Here is a 22,643-nt window from a genome sequence, read left to right as displayed (position 1 = left end):
TGGGTGGAGTCTGGGGCCCAGCAGGGAGCTGAACATCCATCCCAACCTGGACCTTCAGGCTACACCTAAACAGAGTGATTGCCTGCAAAAAGGAAGGTTAAATAAGATCTAGAGTCTCACAACACAACACCCAAAATATCCAGAAAAGAATTGAAAATCAGTCATCATATCAGTCATAGAAATTTAAAACAGCAGTCACATAAATGCTTCAGTGAACAAATCATGTACATACTTAAATTTAAAAAACAGAAAATTTTAGCAAAGAAAGGGAGAATATAAAGAACAAATAGGAATATTTTAAACTAAAAAAACAGTAACCAAAAGACTCAATGGATGTACTCAAGAGCATAATAGAGGGGACAGAGGAACGTATCAGTGAACTTGAAGAAATAGACTTTGATGAGTTATATAAGCATAATTTAATACCTGGAGCAATTTCTAAAAATTATACAAAGAGATGTACTTACTAACTCTAGATAAAGTAGAATTCTAAAAAATGCTCATTGTAACCCACAGCAAGTGAAACAGAGGAACAAAAAATGGAACAAACAAAACAACCAATAAAATGGCAGAGAATGTTCATAGCAGATTTGTAATAGCCAAAAACTGAAAAGAATCCAAATGTCTTTCAATGGCTGAATATTTAAAGAATCATGGTATATCCATACCACAAAAAATTATTCAGAAATTACTCAAAAAAGAACAAACTGTACCTACAACAACTGGGTTTGATCTCAAGGGAATCATGTTTAGTGGGGGAAAAAAAAGCCAGTCTTAAAAGGTTATATAGTGATTCCATTTAAAGAACACTCCTGATAATGACAAAATTATGGAGAAGAGTAGTAGTTGGCAGGGACTAGGAGTGGGGAGCAAGGGGATGAAACAAGGATGGGTGTGATCATAAAGGGATAGAACAAGGTACCATAGTGTTGCAAGTTCTGTATTTTGATTGTGGTGGTAGTTATACAAAGTTACACTAGATAAAACTGAATAGAACTACACAGACACACGTACACAAGTGCATATAAAATCAGTGAACTCTGGTAAAGTCTGTTGATCGCCAGTGTCAAATTTGATGTTTACTATAGTTATGTAAAATGTTACCATTAGGGGAAACTGGATATGGGTACACAAACTAAATAGTACTATAGTACTATTTCTTCAACTTTCTATAAATCTGTAATTATTTCTAAATAAAAATATTTTCTTAAAGTCCTAGTAGAGAAAAAAATAGACAAAATACATGAGTGGGCTTTTCACAGAAAAAGAACTTTGAGTACTATGAATATTTGAAAGGCCTGAATACAAAACAGCTGTGGTACAGGAAGATATGAACTTTCACATATGCTGGTCTCTTACCTGACACACATAAAATTACCAGCATCTGTATCTCCATTTAAGGATCCAGAAACCAAAGAAATATTTGTTGAAATACACTGGAATTGCTTCTGCTCTAATACAGGAAACTGTCCATTGGCTTGATATGTTAGAACATTAATAACATTTTACAGTATGAATGGTCGCTTTCCCTCAATTTAAAACCAACCCAAATGCAGGTGATTTTTTTTTTTTCCCAAATGGAGAGTCAGTTATCTCAACAATTGAGTATTTCTTTTGTTTCTTCACTGCTTTCAAATAGGGAGGAACTTGTGTTCGAGATAAAAGTGAGAAATCTAAAAATTGACCTCAAACAAATGTTATACGCTTCTGATTTGTATTATCCTAATTGTATTATCCTAATTAACATTATGAAGCGAGAGTATTATTTAATTCAGGTTTGGTTTATGTATTATTAAAGATAATTTTCTGTAAATGTTAGTATCTGATCAAAGTAACGATCTATTTAAAAATTGTTTCTATAGGTACAGGTTTTTTCTACCTATTTCTTATTTTAGAGAAACAATAAAGAATTTTTTCAAAAAACCACAACATAATTTTGACAACCAGACTTGTTACTGCTGCCATATCCACTTTCATTCTTTATTAAAGAAATATTACAGATAAATAAAACTCCTTCCAATGCCTAAAAGTCAACCAATGTCACATATGTATTCAAGATCAATACACAGTACTGTACTTTGCACTGTTATATTAAATTTATAGAACTGTTACACCATGCTTCATTGTACATTTGCTTTTTTCTCTCAATATTATGTATCAATGTAGTGATATATCAAATTTGTATCTTTGTGGTGTTTTCATAGAAATAATCATCTTGTATTGACCTATCTCTCTACTAATGGAAATGTTTGTTCTGTCCAATTTAAAGTAAATACAAACCATGATGCAGCGAACACAGCGAGATACATGTATCTCTGTGCACAAATGTGGTGCTTCTAAAGCCAATACACCAAAATAGAATTGAATGTTCCGTATTTATGTGTTTTTAAAGAAGTCCTGTCACTCTAAAGTAAGAAATATAGTCTATTCTATTTTATCATAGTTATAAAATTTTGTATTTTATATTGTCTTCAATCTGTTTGGGTTTTATTTTTGTATATGGTATAAAGTAGAGAGCTAACATTTTTTGTTGAATCTTCCATTTATTGAATAGGCCATCCTTTTCCCAGTGGTTTCAATAACACTATAGTACACATAATTCCTGTATCTCCTTCCTCCAGTCCCCAGTTTGTTTCCACTGATTTATTTACTCATCAAGAACACACTGTTCAAGTGGCAGCAGCTTTAAATAAATATATGATGATATCTAGTAGTCTGTCTTTTCTTTTGCTTTCACATTTTTTTAAGCCATTAGTGGTCCTTTAACTCCCTATGTAAAATTTTGATTCAGTTTGTGAAATTTTTAAAATATAACTGGTAAAAATTTTGAGTGGATGTACTTTAAACATAGAGATTTGTGAGAAATTTTATATATATATATATATTTTTACAATCTCAAGTCTTTTCAGACAATGCTATTTTTCTCAAATTTTCAGGTGTTCTTTTGTGCCCTTCAAAATGTTGTGTAACTTTATATGTCTTATAATTCATTATTTATTCTTAGATATTTTATATCAACATTTTCTAATTAACTATTCTCATATAAAAGGTTATTTTTATAGTTTCTTTTTTTCTCCAATCTTCTTTTTCTTGCTTAAGATATTGGCTAGAAGCTCAAGTAGCATGTAGACATACTAATAGCAAATATCCTGTTTCAGATATTAATGAGAATGCTGGGTAAATGTTATCACTTAGGTAAGATGTCTGCTGAAGATTTTTGATGATCATCTTTTCACAATACAATTTGTCACCTTGGTAAGATTCTCATGTTTCACAAATGTGTGACTTCTTCAAAAGGCTTTCCCACATTCACAGTTTTCTGCTCTAGATCCAATTACATAATGCACAAGGAGGTGCTAATTCCTTCTGAAGGCTTTTCCATATTCATGAGATTCACAGGGTTTCTATTTCTAATGAGTATGAATTCTCTGGTGTCTAACAAGGTGTGACTTCTGGCTGAAAGCCTTACCACACTCATTACAATGATAAGGCTTCTCACCTGTATGTTTTCTCATATGAAGTGTAAGAGATGAGATTTGAGAAAAGGCTTTTCCACATTTACTACAGTCAAAGGGTTTCTCACCTGTATGACCTCGTATATGTATAGTAAGGGAGGAGCTTTGGGAGAAGGCTTTTCCACACTTATTACATTCATAAGGTTTCTCACCTGTATGACCTCTCATGTGCACAATAAGCGAAGTTCTTTGAGAGAAAGCTTTCCCACATTCATTACATACATAGGGCTTCTCACCTGTATGACTTCTCATATGTAAGTTAAGCAATGAGCACTGAGAGAAGGCTTTCCCACATTTATCACATTCATAAGGCTTTTCCCCTGTGTGACTTCTCAGATGAAGAGTAAGGGAAGCAATTTGAGAGAAGGCTTTACCACATTCATTACAATCATAAGGTTTCTCTCCAGTGTGAACTTTCTGATGCGTAATAAAGTTTTGCTTTTGGCTGAAGGCTTTACCACATTCATTACATTCATAGGGTTTCTCTCCAGAATGAATTTTTTCATGAGCAATGAGATTTGATTTCTGGCTAAAGGCTTTGCCACATTCCTTACATACATAAGGTTTTTCTCCAGTGTGAATTCTCTGGTGTCTAACGAGATTTGACATCTGAATGAAAGCTTTCCCACATTCATTACATTCATAAGGTTTCTCTCTAGTATGAATCTTCTGATGTGTAATGAAGTTCTTCTTGTGGCTGAAGGCTTTTCTACATTCCTTGCATTCATAAGGTTTCTCACCAGTATGACTTCTCATATGTACAGTAAGGGCTGAGCTTTGAGAGAAGGATTTTCCACATTCATTGCATTCATAGGGTTTCTCACCTGTATGAATTCTTACATGTATAATAAGCATGGAAAACTGAGAGAAGGCTTTTCCACATTTATCACATTTATAAGGTTTCTCTCCTGTATGACTTCTCATATGAAGAGCAAGAGATGCTATTCGAGGGAAGGCTTTACCACATTCATTACATGCATAAGGTTTCTCACCAGTATGAACTTTCTGATGTGCAATGAGGCTTTGCTTCTGGCTGAATGCTTTTCCACACTCATTACATTCATAAGGTTTCTCTCCAGTATGAATTTTTTCGTGATCAATGAGATTTGATTTCTGGCTGAAGGATTTCCCACATTCCTTACATGCATAAGGTTTCTCTCCAGTATGGATTCTTTGATGTCTAATGAGATTTGACATTTTAATGAAAGCTTTCCCACATTCATTACATTCATAAGACTGCTCTCTACTGTGAATTTTATGATGTTTAATGAGTTTTTCCTTGTGGCTGAAGGCTTTTCTACATTTTTTACATTCATAGGGTTTCTCTCCAGTATGAATTCTCAGGTGTCTGATGAGGTCCAAGGTTTGATCGAAACCTTTTCCACAATGATTACACTTAAAAGGGGTTACTACAAAATGGGATAATGTACTGCCAAATGATTTCATAGGCTCATTATATTCACAATTTTCTTTTCTTATAAGGATTCTCTCATTATTATGATAGTCGAAATACTTTCCAAATAAGTCATATTCATAGAGATTGTGACTGGAAGGGAAAAAGTCTGAGTCTGGAGGAAATGCATTTGCAAATTTCTTATGACATGCATTGACTTTTTCTTCAGTCAGTGTTTTTGTGAATTTACCTTCAAGTTGTGTCAAAAGTCTGTCCTGGATTTTCTGATGCTCATCAATTCCCCATATTTCTCCTAAAACAGATTGCAAATAAATATCACTTGTAAGTTTTTCCAATATTATATCAAAAAATTTCAAAAAAATTATGTTTGGGATTGATTTTTGGCTTATGGCCTAGTTTCCTATTAATCAAATTTGAGGTACCTATATCTATTTCTTAAGCTTTACGAAATTCTAGGAAAGAAATATGAGTAGAGTCAGATACTTAAGAATACAAATAGCTTTGATTGCTTCTAAATGGGATCTGAAAGAAAAAAACAAACTGTTGGAAAATAAAACAGAGAATGCAGAATGTACAAATAAAGTAAGAAGAAATAGTGATAGAAAAACAAAAACGGGAAGCTAAAAAATCATAAAAGTATTTTACAGGACTCTATTTAAATACACTTTTATAAAATGGCTGACATAAATAATTTTCTGGAAAATGCAAATTACCAAAACTGACTGTAAGATGTAGAAAACAACTATAGACCAATGTCAACAAAATAAAAAGAAAAATATGAAAAGAAATCCCCTAAAAACAAAACAAATAAGAAAGGCCCAGAGATATTGACTTTGGGATTTAAAGAAACATCTAAGAGACATCCATTAATGCGGTGTGAAATGTTACAAAAGGAAAAAAGAATTACCATTTTTTGCTATGTGAAACAAACAATATTAATAATGATATTATTAATAATAATTAATATTTATAATTATAAATGATAAAAATGACAACCAAAAATGCAAACTATACACCAGTTTCATTTATGAGTATCAATGCAAAAATTCTATATATCAAAATGACCCAGAAGAAAAAAGTGACCCAGAAGCACATTAAATATAAGCATATCATACATATATTGATTTTTTTCCAGGAATATAAGTATGCTTCAATATTAGGAAAATCTATTACTGTAAGTAAATACATTAATAAGTCAAAGGTGAAAAAGTAGATATTTCCAAAGATATTAAAAAGATAATAAAACTCAACATCTATTTTCCATAAAAAAACCTTTATAAAATGGAACTAGACAGACACATATTAGAAAAAGCACAGTACAACTTAACCACTGACAGCATACTTAATGGGAAAAATCCCAAAGCATTCATTAAGTTAAAGTCAGGAATAAGAAAAAGAGGAGTGCTGTCACCACTATTATTATAGTACAGGGTACTGTGTTAAATAAGAGAAATCAGAGGTATAATAATTTGGAAAGGAAAGGTAAAATTAACATTATTTGTCAACACTGAAAACTGCTTACTTGCAAAATCAAAAGTCACTTGAAAAATTATAAAAAGAAATTAAATTCACTGTGTATAGAAAATTAATATTCAGTTTCAATAACCTTCATATATGCAAACAACTATTTAGAAAATATAAGAAAAGATTACACTTACAATAACAAATATATGAAAAATCTAGGAATAAATTTAATAAGAACTGTCCAAAAATTATTTCAAAACTTTAAAATGCACACAAAGATTTAAAAAAATGGAAATTTTATGGGTTGAATTTTTTGCCCCCATCAAATATATGTTGAAGTCTTAATCCCCAGTACCTCAGACCATGAAGTTATTTGAAAATAAGGTCGTTGCAGACATAGTACATTAAGATGAGGTCACATGGAGTAGCCCCTAATCTAATATGACTGGTGTTCTTATAAAAAGAATGCCACATGGAGAGACAAAAACACAGGGAGAACACTACAGATACAGACACAGAGTGCAGTTATGCTGCCACAAGCCAATGAATGTCTAGGGATACCAGAAGCTGAAAGAGGCAAAGAGCCTTCTCCTATAGGTTTCAGAGGGAACACAGCCAGCTTACACCTTGATTTTGTATTTCTAGCCTCTATTTTGTTACAGCAGCCCTAGGAAACTAAGACAAAAGGCATACCACATTCTTGGAAAAGAACATCTGACAGCAAAGATGATAGTGATCCACAAATTAATTAACTTAAAGTGGTTTCAATAAAAATGTTTGAAAAAACAAGTAAGTAATAGCTCAAAGGAAAATGATACTATGGGCTTCCAACATAGAGGAAGAAATGGGTAAGAGAAGAAAAATTACTTTTCAATATATATCCTTTTGTACTTAAAAAAATTTGAACTATTAGCATGTGTTATGTATTTTAAAAAGTGAAAAAATAAAATTGTTCTGAACAGTAACTAAAATGAGAATAAACAATAGCAAGGTAAAAACTGGGTAAAAGAGTTAGAATATAAAACTGGAAGAGCCCCCTAGCATGACTGACTAGGGAGTAAGTATTGAGCAGAGGATAAAACAAAGAATGAGAAATTAAGCTTAAATATGGTCTAATAAAAACATGAATCTATCTCTGATACTACTCAAAACCACACTAATACAAAATAAAGAAAGAAAAAGGTATAAACTAACAAAGACCACTCTTCCACCCTAGAGAAGATAGGAGATCATTCTTTTGAGAAATATGAGCAGAAAGGCTCTAGCATCGCGGACACCAGGGAGAGGGATGCAGAGATAATGAACTGGCTCCAACACAGAGTAAGTGAAAGTCACCGTACCATAAGGGGAGACATCCAGTCCCCAGTTGCTGCTTAGCTCCAAGATACGAAAACGGAGATTTTTCTCCCTCTCTGCCAGACTGAGAATAAAGTAAAGGAAAAAGTCTTGTGAAGCTGTAATGCAGGTAAAGTTAAGAGACTTGGTCGCAGATTATAAATGTAGAAAAGGAGGCAGAATACGAAGCTTAAGCTTTTGAATTATCTCAGTTCAAGGAAAAGGAAATTCAATAAAGTAAAAGATGTGGAGGGAGAGGGTACGATCAGGTCTTTAAGGTACTATCCAAGCAGACGTGAGGCAAGGACAAGATCAAAATATCAAATGTGGCAAAAACACTCCATGTTTTAAGATGGTGGAATGAAAAAGTATCTGATCTCTTTTCTACTTTACAAACAAGAATGAACAGTCATTGATTCTTCAGTGATCCTAGGAGGTAGCTGTAACCCCAAGTAGAATAAATGAGTTACTGTTGACACATATAGTGAAGGGTGGAACAGGGGAAGAAATATTCTAAGAGAAGACAGCTGCTCTTGCTGATCCTGGGCAGAGCCAGCAGCTGACAATGTCAAAATGGATATTACACCTTGAAGTGCAGAATTAAGTAACCCGTGATTACAACATGGAAATTTGGGCGTGTAGGCTGATAACAGGAGACTTGTTATCTCAAGGTATCTTAAGGAAGCCAGAACCAAACAAGGAAACACTCTGAAATACTATCTTTTTTAGGAAGAAGTCTGTTGGGGTGAGAGTGTAAGATTCAGAGTATGAGAAGACTTGCAGCTGCAGTTCCTTTTTGGATGAGAAGAAATAAAGCCTAAACATACGTTCACACAACCACATAGAATAGAAGGCTTCAGTATGAAGCACAGATGCACTGCTACCCGTCAAGAGTTGGCAAACTTTTTTTTAAAATCAGATAGTAAATATTTTAGGCTTTGTGGGTCCTATATAGTCTTTGACACAACTATTCAACTTTGCCTCTGTAATCTGAAAGTATTAGAAGTCAAGATGTAAATGTTGGGTATAGCTCATTGGTAGAGTGCATGCTTAGCATGTACAAGGTCCTGGGTTCAATCCCCTGCACCGCCATTAAAACAAAACAAAAAAAGTTAAAAAAAAAAAAAAAGTAAACTGACAGTTAAAAAAAAAGATGTAAATAACTGAGTGTGGCTGTGTTGCAAAACTTTATTTACAAAAACAAGTGGCTGACCCTACAGGTCATAGTTTATGGATCCCTGCTTTAGATCAGAGCACTCCTTCTCCTTCCCCAATATTATCTTTCTTAAAAAAATCAGGTCAAGGAAGAACTATCCTCACTCAAAACTGAGAAGGTGCTGGAATCAGATCTCTCAAAAAGTTACAAGAGAAAAAAGAAAAGAAACATGATACAAAGAAAGCAAACCAAAAATACAAGCTAAAGCAATTATGAGACATAGTAAATGAATACCCTGACTAAAGGTATTGCCATGAATGAATAAACTTAATGAAAATACTAGCTGTGAATCAAGAGCTCAAAACAGAAATATAAATCCATGAAGAAGAAACAATGAGAAAACAAAAAAGCTAAAAAATTAACTAGCAGAATCAAGAAAAGAGATGAAAGAGAAAAATAAAACAACACAAAACAAGGAACACCATGCAAATGGGGGAAAAAGAGAGAGAGAGAAAGAAAGACAGAGAGAGAGAGAGAGAGGTATTAATTACATAAGGACTAATTACATAAGTATTAAAATTATAGTAGGGTAACCTCATATTGCAAAACAAGATAATGGATAAAGCAGAAATTCTAATGCATCACTGGGCTTATCGGAAGTAGCATAAATCTCCAAGAACACCACAATACTCTCCACCAATCACACCCCAGCAGCATACACAAAAAAAATGACCAAAACAAAAACAAAACAAGTATTAGCCAAAACCAGGTCTGAGAGAAAGAATTAGAAAGCAACATGGCTACAAAACAGAAACAGACTCACAGACATAGTAAACAAATTTAAGGTTACTGGGAGAAAAGTGGGTGGGAAGGGATAAATTGGGAGTTTGAAATTTGCAAATACTGGCTACTATACATAAAATAGATAAAAAACCAAATTTTTTCTGTATAGCACAAGGAACTATATTCAAGATCTTGTAGTAACGTACAACAAAAAAGACTATGAAAAAGAATATATATGTATGACTGAAACATCATACTGTATACCAGAAATGAACACATTGTAACTGATGATACTTCAATTGAAAAAAAAAAAAGAAAGCAACCTGGACAATAGATCTGACTTGAGTACCTAGGGAAACAATAGCCCTGTTAACTAAAGTGTAAGACCCTTGAGCCATCAATAAAGCTCAACTGACGTTCCTACAAAAAGCTAGGACCTTCAAAGAACGTTCAGCTTATACTCTTTGCAATGCCTCTTGGAACCCACCAGGAACACATGCAAATCATCTTCAGAAGAAAGCAACACCCAATTTAGGACAATAAGATTATCGCAAATTAAGATTTAAAAAATTCAAACTCAGAATCAGCAATCATCAAGCATGTGAAGAAGCAAGTACATTAAGTGAGTCATCAAAAACAAGATATTTAAACCTGAGGACTTAAGACACTGTAACTGTCAGATACAGGATATAAAAGAGCAGTATTTTTAAAGAAGTAAAGGATAAAAACACAAAGCTGAAGAAGTCACAGAAATTATTAACAAAGGCCAGAAAGACATAAAAAGAAAACATCAAAAATGAAAAACAAAAATTTCTAAAAATAAAAAATGCTCCTAAAATTTTCTAAAAAACATGGATGAGTGTAAAAGAGGAATAAACACAACTGAAAAGAGAATTAGTACTGGAAGATATATCTGAAGCAATCATTCTGAAAGCAACACAGAGTACAGAGGTAGAAAATAGTAAAGGAAATTAAAAAATATTGAGGAAAAAATAAAAAGCATCTATCTAATAGGAGTCTCAGAAGTAGAGTGTTAAGCCAGTGAAGGAGAGCCAATATCTGATGATGCTGGGAATGTTTCAGAATTAATGGAAGACATAAGGAAGAAGACAATACTATGAGTAATTTTATATAAACAGATTTGAAAATACAGATGAAACAAACTGTTAAATATAACAGATGACCCTGTGGAGAGGGCAGAGCTTAGTGACAGAGTGCATGCTTAGCATGCACATGGTCCTGGGTTCAATCTCTAGTACCTCCATTAACAAAATAAAATAAAATAAAAACAAACACCTAATTACCTACCCCCTACAAAAACAAAAAATAAAAACAAAAGAAATAACAGATGGTCCAGGAACATCAATAAATAGTAAACTTTTCAGAATACAGAGGAAATTTAAATATACATGGCGATCACCTTTTTCAACTCTGTGAAAACCAGGATTAAATGCATAGCTTTCTGGAAAATTACAACCTATTATCAAAAACTATTGCCAAGAGAGACATAACCACCTATATAGAAAAGTTATAAAAGTAAAAATGGGAAAAAGCTGTCAAAGAAACTTCCCTCAAAAATCCACAGGGTCCAAATAATCCACAAAATCCATAACTTCAACAGGTAAGATAAACCAAAATTTTTTGACTTTTTTGTATGTTTGTTTGTTTTATTACTAATATTACTTTATTTGGGGGGTGGGTAATTAGGTTTATTTATTTATTTTTAATGGAGGTACCAGGGACTGAATCCAGGACCTCATGCATGCTAAGCACACACTCTTATCACCAACCTATACGCTGGCCCCCTTAAACAAAAATCTTAAGGGAGTTTTATGCCAATGTTATATAAATGTTCTAGAACAGGAAGGAAACCTTCCAAATATTATTTATGAAACTAGTGTAACACTGACTTGAAAGGCTGAGTTAGAATAATTATTTAAATTCAGAGCAAAAATGAGGATGAGGCATTAATAAATATGTAAATAATATTCAACCATATACATAAAAGGAAAAAATCCATATGATAATCTCCTATAAGAAAAGATTGTTATTTTGATTCTATGAACTCTAAACTCAAGTTGCAAAAAGTACTTCAAAAAGCAATGACAACGGGAGGAAAAAAACTAGAAAAAGATGAGAGAGAAAGGGCTGATCACTTTAACATGTTAAGGGTTCATACAAATTAAGAATTCAACAGAAAAAAGAGCATGAAACCCAAACTGTTCATAAGAAAGAAATATAGATAGATTTTAAACATATGAAAAGATGCTTGTCTTCACTTATAATAAAGGAAATGCAAATTCACACCATAGTAAGTTATTTTTCACTTATCAAATTGGCAAAGATTTAAGAAGTGCTAATAAACCTATGTTGCAGAAATTGTTAGTAGAAATATAAATTGTTATAATCTCTTTGAAGGGGAAAAAAGACACTGCAATATCTATCAAGTTAGAAATATACGTATGTATGTGTATGCATGTATATGTATATATGTGGGTGCATCTATATGTATGTATGCATATATATTTACATATGTATACACCTATGTCACACACAAACAAGCACATGTATATATACCTGACAAATGTAGCAGAAAATGAGAGGTAGCAGAAAATTAGAGGTAGCAGAAAATCAGCACTGACTTTCAATTACAGTTCTATGAATATCTGAACACAAAAGGAAAGGATCCAATGTAAAACAGTGGGCAGAAGACTGAAGATGCTAATACTAGAATGATTATCAAAGTAAAACTGGAATGAATTAGGAAATGCTGATATCTAGCACACAGGTAAGAAAGCTGACTGATCTTTCAGGTTCTGAGAAAAGAAGCTTTGAGGAAAGAATTTAAGAAAGTTATCTAGAAATGACATTGTAGGTATATAAAGAATTCACATCAATTGTCATTATAAAATTGTACAGCCTTAAAAAAAATACCACTGAAGAACATTTCAGGGAGATCAACAACTTACAGATTAACCATTAAAGGGTTCTGGCCCCTACTCATCTGTATGGTTCCCTCCCACTAACCTGGACAATGTCTCTTTAACACTTCTTCCTCCACCACCCATGGTTCTTCTTCTTGCTTCCAACTTGAAAATCACATCAGGTTTGGTGAATGGACATCCTGTCAAAGGGAAGTGACATAAGATCTGGGCATAAATACTAGGAACAAAGAATCATTCAAAAATTGAGGCTAGCCCAGGGAAATTTGGCTTCCTAAAGGACAAGATAAGTATGATTTCTGGGGATGCTGCCTTCTGAAACATAACCAAGGATGACATTTTGCTCTGAAAGCTGCAGCATGCACAATCATGTGAACAAAGGCATCTAAAGGCCACACTTAAGTGTAATGTTTCTGGTTCCACACATTTCAGAAACACCTGAAGAAAAAAGGGTACTTTACTCCCAGAATTTGAGTTGTACAGGAAACTACCCTTACCCACTGTGATTAAGTTGTTATAGTTTTCTAGCATCACATTCCGGTACAGGTTCCTCTGAGCAGGATCCAATTGCTGCCACTCTTCCTGAGTGAAGTCAATAGCCACATCTTTGAATGTCACTGTTTCCTGTAACATACTCCCACTCAATCTGAAGTCATCCATCTTAGATGTTCTGGACAAAAAATATTGAAACTTGTTCTGAGAGTACACAAAGATAAGAGGCTATAAAATAAATTTTACCTGGTTTTGTTATTGTCTAAATGAAAAAACATAATAGCAGCCTGTCAGTTTATGTTCATTCATCTAGTAAGCACATATCTTTAATACTGTGAGTTAAAGGGATCTTGGGTACCAATTTATACTGAATATAAAAAATGGGGGAAACAAAAGGAAGGCTCTCAGCAACCTGCCTAGTGTGTTGCAGGATTGGGAGAAGTCATACAATCTTAAGAATCCTGCCATAAGAGGGAGAGAGTAGAGTAGAGCAGGTTTATCCATAGAAGTTCTGAGAAGGTCTCAGAATCCATAGGGCTGATGGAAGATACTTTTCTCCTGAGGCAGTAAGCAAGGACTGGAGGAGGTGACTGCAGGTGAAGACAGCAATGCAAAACTTCAAGAAACATGAATAATCAAGGAAACACAATAGCACAAGAGGATCACAATAATCTTCCATAGCTGATCCAAAAGACATGGAGATTTTCAAGACATTCAATAAAGAATTCAAAATAGTTGTTTTAAGGATAATCAATGAACTACAAGAAAACAGAAATATAATTCAATCAAACCAAGAAAAGTAATACACAAACAAAATGAAAAGTTTAACAAAGAGATAGAAATTATAAAAAAGAATCAAAGAAAAATTCTGGGAAAATAAAAGAAACAACATGGTAAATGTTAACTCTAACTTTGATGAAAATAAAGAATTACTGTTAAATTTTTTTAAAAAAAGAAATTCTGGAGCTGAAGAACACAGTGAATGAAATAAAAAATGCAAAAGAGAACATCAATATCAGAATAGATCAAGCAGAAGAAAGAACCTCTGACTTAAAAGATCAGAATTTTGAATTATCCAGTCAAAGGAGAAGAAAGAATGAAAGAGTGAAGAAACCATACATGAATTATGGGGTTCCATGACTTTAAAGAATATTCACATTCTGGGAGTCTCAAAATGTGAATAGAGAGAGAACAGAGGCACAAACTGTATTCAATGAAGTAAAAGCTGAGGACTTCCCAAATCTGGAGAGAGATTTGGATATCCAAGTTCATGAAGCTCACAGGTCACCAAACTAAATATAAAGAGATCCTCTGCAAGACACTTTATAATGTCAAAAATCAAAGCAAAGAAAGAATCTTAAAATTAGCAAGAAAAAAGCAGAAAATCCCCATTAGACTCAGTATGGATTTTTTAGCAGAAACTTTCTAAGCCAGGGGAGAATGGGATGATATATTCAAAGTATTGAAAGAAAAAAACTCCACAAAACATGAACACCCTATCCACCAAAGATGTCTGGAGAAATAAAGACTTTTTAAACACACACTGAGGATGTTCATCACTAGACCTACCTTACAAGAAATGCTAAACAGAGTTCTTCAAGCTAAAATGAAAGGGTGCTAATTAATAGCATGAGAACATATAAAAATATATAACACACTGATAAAGGTACATATAGAGTCAAATTCCAAAATCTCTAATACTGTAATATGGAGGTGTATTAACCACTTAACTCTAGTATAAAGGTTAAATGACGAGAGTATTAAAAAACTACAACTACAGTAATTTGTTAATGAAAACACAATTAAAAAGAGGTAAATTAAGACACTAAAATGTAAAAATAGGGGAGGAGGAGTAAAAGGGTTGAGTATTTCCATGCAGTCAAAGTTAAGTGATTATCAGCATAACACCGGCTTATCTACAAGATGTTTTACGTAAGATTCATGGTAACCACAAAACGGAACCTATAACAGATTCACAAACAAAAAAAAGAAGGGAATGGAAGCATACCACTACGGAAAATCATCAATTCACAAAGGAAGGCAGCAAGAGAAAGAAAAGTACAAGGGAACTCCAATAAGCCAGAAAAAAGTTAATAAGATATCATTAATAAGGCCTTACCTATCAATATTTAAATCCTCCAATCAAAAGGCACAGAGTGGCTGGATGGATTTGAAAAAAAAAAATAACCATATGCTGCCTAAAAGGGACTCAATTCCACTTTAAGAACATACATAGTCTCAAAGGGAAGGAATAGCAAAAGATATTCATGCAAGTGGAAACCAAGAGACACCAGGATTAGCTATATTCATATCAGATGAAATACTTTAAATCAAAAACTGTAACAAGAGACAAAGAAAGGTGTTACATAATAATAAAGGGGACAATTTATCAAGAAGATATAACAATCATATATGTACTCAACATGAGAGTGCTTAAATATATTAAATAAGTAAATACTAATGATCTAAAGGGAGAAATAGACAGGAATACAATAATAGTAGGGGATTTCAATACTCCACTTTTAACCATGGATAGATCATCCAAACAGAAAGTCAAACAGGGAAATGTTAGATTTGAACTACGTTTTAGACCGTATGGCCCTAACAGACATCTACAGAATAAAGCACCCAAAAGCAGCAGTATACTCTTCTCAAGTGTACAAAGAACATTCCTTAGGATAGATCATATGATAGGACACAAGAAAAGTCAGTTCATACCAAGTGTAATTTCTGACCACAATGGAATAAAACTAGAAATCAATAAAAGGAGCAAAGCTGGAAAATTCTCAAATATAAGGAAATTAAACAACAAACTCCTGAACAACTACTGAGTCAAAGAAGAAATCACAAGGGAAATCAAAATATATCTTGAAACAAATGAAAATAGAAACACAACAAATCAAAACACACAGATGTAGCAAAAGTAGTTACAAGAGTGATGAATGCCTGTATTAAGAAAAAAGAAAGCTCTCAAATAAACCATCTAATTTTACACTTAAGAAACTAGAAAAACAAGAATAAAACTAAGCCCAAAGTTAACAGAAGGAAGGAAATAATAAAGATCAGAGCAGAAATAAGTGATATAGACCAGAAAAACAACAGAAAAGACCAATGAAATACAACCTGATTTGGGGAAGGGAAAAAAAAAAAACCCACACACAAACCAAAAAGCAAAACAAACCCAGAAACAAAATTGACAAACCTTTAGCTCTACAAATAAAAAAAAGTGAGAAGAGTCAAATAGAATCAGAAATGAAAGAGATACTACAACTGATATCACAGATACAAAGGAGAGACTACTATGAACTATGCTAACAAAGTGGATAACCTAGAAGAAATGGATAAATCCTACCAAGACTGAATTATGAAGAAACAGAAAAGCAGACCAGACCAGTATGAGTAAGGAGACTGAATTAGTAATCAAAATTTTCCAATAAAGAAAATCCTCCTCTCCTTCCAAAAAAAAGAAAAGCCCAAGACTAGATGGCTTCCCTGGTGAATTCTGCCAAATATTTAAAAATGAATTGATGCCAATCTTTCTCAAATTAAAAAAAAAAAACAACACTGAAGTGGAGGGAACACTCCCAAGCTCATTTTTACAAGGCCAACATTACCCTGCTACCAAAGCCAGATAAGGACACTACAAAAAAGAAATCTAAAAAAACCAGTTATCTCTAATGAATACAGATGCAAAATTTTTCAACAAAATACTAGCAAACCAAATCCAACGAAACATTAAAAAAAATCATACATCATGATTAAGTTGGATTCATCCCAGGGTCACAAAGATGGTACAACATATGCAAATCAATCAATGTGATACACCACAGCAATAAAAGAAAAGACAAAAACACACGATCATCTCAATAGATGCAGAAAAAGCACTTGATAACATTCAACATCCATTTATCATAGAAACTCTTACCAAAGTGGAGAACACTCTAATTTGAAAAGATAAATGCACCCCAATGTTCATAGCAGCACTATTTACAATAACCATGACATGAAAGCAACCTAAATGCCCACTGACAGATGACTGGATAAAGAAGATGTGTGTATATATATACAATGGAATATTACTCAACCCTAAAAAGAATGAAATATTGCCATTTGCAGCAACAAGGACAGACCTAGAGAATACTAAGTGAAGTAAGTCAGACAGAGAAAGACAAATATTATATGGTATCACTTATATGTGGAATCTAAAAAATAATACAAATGAATCTATACACAAAACAGAACCAGACTTACGGACATAGAAAACAAACTTACAGTTACCAAAGAGGGGATGGAGAAGGGGAGGGACAAATTAGGATTATGGGATTAACTCATACAAACTACTATGCATAAAATAGATAAGCAACAAGGGTTTCTAGTAAAGCACAGGGAATTATATTCAATATCTTGTAATAACCTATAGTGAACAATAATCTGAAAAAAATATATATGTAACTGAATCACTTTGCTGTACACCTGAAACCAACACAATATTGTAAATCAACTATACTTCAATAAAAAATGTATCACTTTCATTAACCAAATTAATTCAAAAAGAAGAAAAATTATTTGATCAAGATCATATACATAAGAAAATTATTTGACACAACTAATACCAATTCATAACAGACCCTCTTAGCAGGCTAGGAATAAAAGGAAATCTCCTTTATTTGAAAGCATATTAAGAAAAAACTCACAAAATAATCATACTTAGTGGTGAATCATTCAAGGTATTACTCCTAAGACTAAGAACGAAACAGAGATGACTGCCACTATATTTATTCAGCATTACACTGAACATTCAGAACTTGAAATAATGCAAGAATAAAAGCAGCCATGGGAATTCAAAATGATGAAAATCGTATTTGCAGTTGATATATTTGTAAACATAATGCAATTCAATTCAAAACAAAAATCTCAGTAGTTTTAATTGTGGAAATTGACTAATTCTAAAATTTATAAGGAAATACAATTCACCATAAAGAGCTACAGCAATGCTGAAAAAGAACAAAGGTGGAGGATTTGTTTTCATTATCAAATACCAAGATTTATTATAATAAAGACAGGGTGATTAAGATAGAGTGCTACTGACAAGGAAAAACAAAACAAAGGAAAAAGACAAAGTCAGGAACACATATTAACATGAATATGTCTTGAAAACAATATGGAGTAAAGAAAAGTGAGTTGCAGAACTGTCAGTCCATTATGTTTCCAGTTACTTAGAAATCTAAAACACAGAGCAACATTATATAATATGTATATACACAAATTGCTGTGATAAAAATGTAAAACCATGGACTCTATTGATATACATAACATTCATGGGAGTGATTGCCTCTGGGGACAGAGTATCTGTAATTAATTATTTATTGAAAAACAATCTCAAAGCAAAAATGACAAAATATTAAAATATGCTAATTCCAGGTATTCGGTATGTGGTTGTTTATTCTATTCCCTCTCTGTTCTTAGATTTTAAAATAATAAAAGGATGAGAGAAGACAGAGAGATGGAAGAAAAAGCAGCTCTTTATTGGTTCAATTTGTGAACCCACTGACTTCAATTTTATTCTTACCAATTCCTTCTTTATTTTCTCATGTTGTTTCTAATTTCTAGAGCTCTATATTTTGTTCATTTTATTTATATTTATTAACATTATTATTCAGCCTGTAGGTTTTCTTCTGTGCATTACTTTCTTAGATGTTCTGTAACATAAATTTTTAATCTCTCTTGATCTGAATTGCTTATGCTAGTTTTAAAATTTCCATGTGGGAGTGTCTTCTTTTTGAATTTTTATTATTAACTTCCTATTTAATTGCACTGTGGAACATGCACAGTTTGTACTTTTGAAATTTACTTTCATTCAGTCCTAATATATGGTCAGTCTTTTAGTTTTTCCATATCTAAAAAAGGGATGTTGTTTCCAGGCTATAACACGACAATCAATTAGCTCTGTCAAATTGTTATTGGTAGTTATGTTTATTTTGTTGTCTACCTTATGTGTCTATCATGAGCTAACACAGATCAATTAAAGTTTCCTACTGATATGTTTCTTCTTATTTTTCACAGTATTACAGTAAATTTTCTGCAGTTTATTTGGTATAGAAGTAGTCTTAACCATTTATCTCTATTATCTACTGCACTCTTCATTTTAAAGCACTGTTCTTTGTTTAAAGCTTACTGTCTTGAATCTTATCTTACCTGATATTAATGAATAGCCTTTTCCTTTTTAAAAAACTTTTAACAAATTTAAACTTTAATGAATCTTGGATGTTTTGATAGACTGAAAAACTATACTCTTCTCTAACAGAAAATTTTGCTTTTCTAATTATCATATACTACCTAGAATCCAATTAGTAGTTTGCCACTGGTAGTTAACTATTTCAGGTAACATTACCTATTCCATATTAGATTTATGTGTAATAACATAATATTCAGGAATTTTTGCTATTAACTTTTTCTATCCTGGTTAATGGCAACACTAACCACTTTTTTCCAAAAACAGAACTGTAATAATAAGTTTTCATTCCTACTTCTACTCCAACACCTAGGTACAATGTGTCAATAAGTTCATTTCATTCAGTCTTAGCAATACCTCCTAAATCCCAACTCTTCTATTTCCACTACTTGTTAAAGCAATAGGACAAGAGAATTAATTAATTGAAACTTTTTTGATAGCTCAAAGACTAATTTGAGGGTCTAATAGTAGTTGAAGTTTTCATTATGAATATTAACTGCCACTGAAGAGAATGAGAAAATAATTCTTAATTGAGCCCTGGAGTTATGGGTTTTTTAGCCAATAAGTTACTGAAATGTGCACAGCACTGGTTTAGAGCCTAAGGATATAGCAGTAAGAACGATATAAGTTCTGGTCCTCTTGGGATGTATATACTAGTTGGGGGAAATAAATGAAAACATAAACAAGTGAATATGTAAGATAAAATAAGATAGTGCAATGGTTACTCTTATGTGTCAACTTGACTGGCTCACAAGTTGCCCAGACATTTGGCTGAACACTATGTGAGGGTACTTCTACATGACATTGATATCTGAATCAGTAAGCTGAGTAATGCAAACTGTCCTCCCTAAAATTTGAATAGAGCAAAAGGGCTGAGTGAGAGGGAACTGAGTCGGAACTTTAGTCTTTTCTGCTAGCTTTAATAGCATGTTCAAAAGCCTCCAAGGAAGGGATAAACTCCATTGCAAGTGTGGAAAAAGCTGAAAGACAGTGAATGAGGGAGGGTGTAGCACAAGATAATGATAAAGACACAGGCAGAAGGCATACCATGAAGGGTTCTGTAAAGGACAGTAAGAAATCTGAATTTTATTCCAAGTGTAATGGGAAGCCATTAGGCGATTTTAAGTGGAGAAGTTAATGCCTCACATTTTAAAATCTTCACTTTGGTTGTTCTCTGGAGAATGGACTATAGTATAGATGGTCAAGAATGTATTCAGAGAGATTAACAAACAGTTACTGAAGTTCTTCCAGGTAAAAGATGATATGGCCTGGGTTATAACAAGATCCTTGGAAATGTTGACAAGTGATCGGTTCTGAGATATAATGAACTTTTTAAAAATGGGACTAATCTGATGATTATGTTTTAAAAATCATTTTATTTGCATTTCATTAATAATGAGGGAGGCTAAGACCACACAGGATGGTGGTTAAGGTTACAGGCTTCACAGTTACACCACCTGGGACTAAATCCTGATTCTACTACACCTTTACCTATAATCTTAATTTTTCTGTGCTAATTTCCTAACTCGTGGGAAAAAAAAGAAAATATACTCCTTATGGAAACTACATAGGATAATCCATGTAAAACTTGTATCAAACAATAGAAATTAGTTTTACTATTATTTGCAATTTTTATTGAGTATTTCTTCTTTTTAATTTTTCCAACTGTGGATTTCTTTTTCATGTCCTATATGCAGTTTTCCACTGGATTATAATTTGGTTTATAAATATGTATTTAAATACCAGATTAGGTCCGCCATAACTGTTACTGAAACTGTTGTCAAGTTTTGCCAATTTATATGATGATTGTATCAAAAAAGGAGAATGTAATTGTTATGTACTCATATTTAGTTGAGCTTCCCTTTTATTGCCTATGAGTTTGATATTATGCCAAAAAAACCCAAGCTTTAGTAACTGTAGAAAATACATTCAAAATGGCTGTCCTGGAGTAACTCAGAATGCTAATATATTGTTAAAAGTATAATTTTGGACAACCACTTTGGAAAACTATTTGGCAGTATCATAAAAGGTAACTTCTGATTTACCCATAAAAGCATAACTTATGATTCAGCAATTCTACTTTGGTAGAAAGAAATGTGCATATATGTGCAACAAAAATCTAAGAAAGTTCATAGGAACAATGTTTTAATTATCTTCAAATAAAAACTACCCAAATGCTAATCAGTAATAGAATGGATACCTAAAATTATGGTTTATTCACATAATTGAATGATATAAAGTAATGAGATTAACTAAACTGTAGCTACATACAACAATTCGACATGAATCTGACAAAATATTAAGCAAAAGAAGCCAGACACAAAGTACATAGATCACATAAAGTTAAAACACAGACAGAAATGACCTATGGTAATATAAACTGAACAGTGGTTACCCCTGGCATGGGGATAATGACTTGGAAAGGTGTAGGAGGAGTTTAATGGGTGTTAGGGTAAAGCTCTATTTCTTGATTCAGTGCTTCTGCTAGTTACACAGGTGTGTTCACTTTGAAAACTAACTCAGTTTGAGGAAAATACTAGAGATCCAGAGATACTAGATAGGGGCACTTGGTCAAAGAAATACATTATCTATCTCAGTATAGCAAAGCTTTGAGCTAAGAGTGAAAAGGCAGTAAAGTGAGATCTGTTTAGCAGCTAAGAGAGCCGGACAAAACTGAAAGAGAAAGATTCCAAAGGAAGTTTGAAGAAAAAGGATGAGATTCTGAGGAAAAGGAAATATCCTTGAAGATAAGGCAGATTTTACTTATTCTGAGAGTAAAATAAAGAAGTAAGGAACAATGGATTCAATTCATTAAAACCACAAATATTCACAAAAACCACATATACCAAGCCAATGCTCTAGGGGTTGGAGATACAGCAGTAAACCAAATAAAAGATACACTCTGTTCACATTCTAGTGGGCTAAAATTATAAGAATTTACCAGAAATGATTAGATTGTGGCCAAATCTATAGCAAATGCACATGGAAGAAAATAATTATATAGGGTCACCTGAAAGACATATTCCACCTATTTCTTCAGATATTCTAGGGCTTTTTTAAAAAGGAGGTATGACATGCATAGAATGTAGTAAAATGCACTCATTTTGAGTGTACAAATGAGACATTTTTATACATTTATGTATTTGTTTACCCACCACTTAAGTCAAAATACAGAAGATTTTCAGCACACTAGGAGACTCCATCATGTCCCTTCCCAGTAAATACCTCCTCAGGGGTAACCACTATTCTCTCTCACAGAGATCAGTTTTTCCAGTTTTCAATTTTATATAAATGGAACCACACAGAATGT

General features: G+C 32.9%; 1 protein-coding gene across 1 annotated transcript in view; it reads right to left on the bottom strand.

The window, feature by feature from the left end:
• Nucleotides 1-1,952: 1,952 nt before the first annotated feature.
• LOC102512911 (zinc finger protein 569) overlaps nucleotides 1,953-22,643 on the bottom strand; it is a 34,907-nt gene continuing 14,216 nt past the window's right edge. Inside the window, 4 exon segments of the mRNA XM_032487984.1 lie at nucleotides 1,953-5,221; nucleotides 12,695-12,749; nucleotides 12,751-12,791; nucleotides 13,107-13,305. Of these exon segments, the coding sequence (XP_032343875.1) occupies nucleotides 3,411-5,221; nucleotides 12,695-12,749; nucleotides 12,751-12,791; nucleotides 13,107-13,305 (2,106 nt within the window). The 3' untranslated portion in view covers nucleotides 1,953-3,410.

This window comes from Camelus ferus, chromosome 9, assembly GCF_009834535.1.
Source record: "Camelus ferus isolate YT-003-E chromosome 9, BCGSAC_Cfer_1.0, whole genome shotgun sequence".
In the NCBI taxonomy this organism is placed as follows: Eukaryota; Metazoa; Chordata; class Mammalia; order Artiodactyla; family Camelidae; genus Camelus; species Camelus ferus.
Note: the sequence above shows the minus strand (reverse complement) of the source record. Positions and strands in the feature narration are given on the sequence as shown.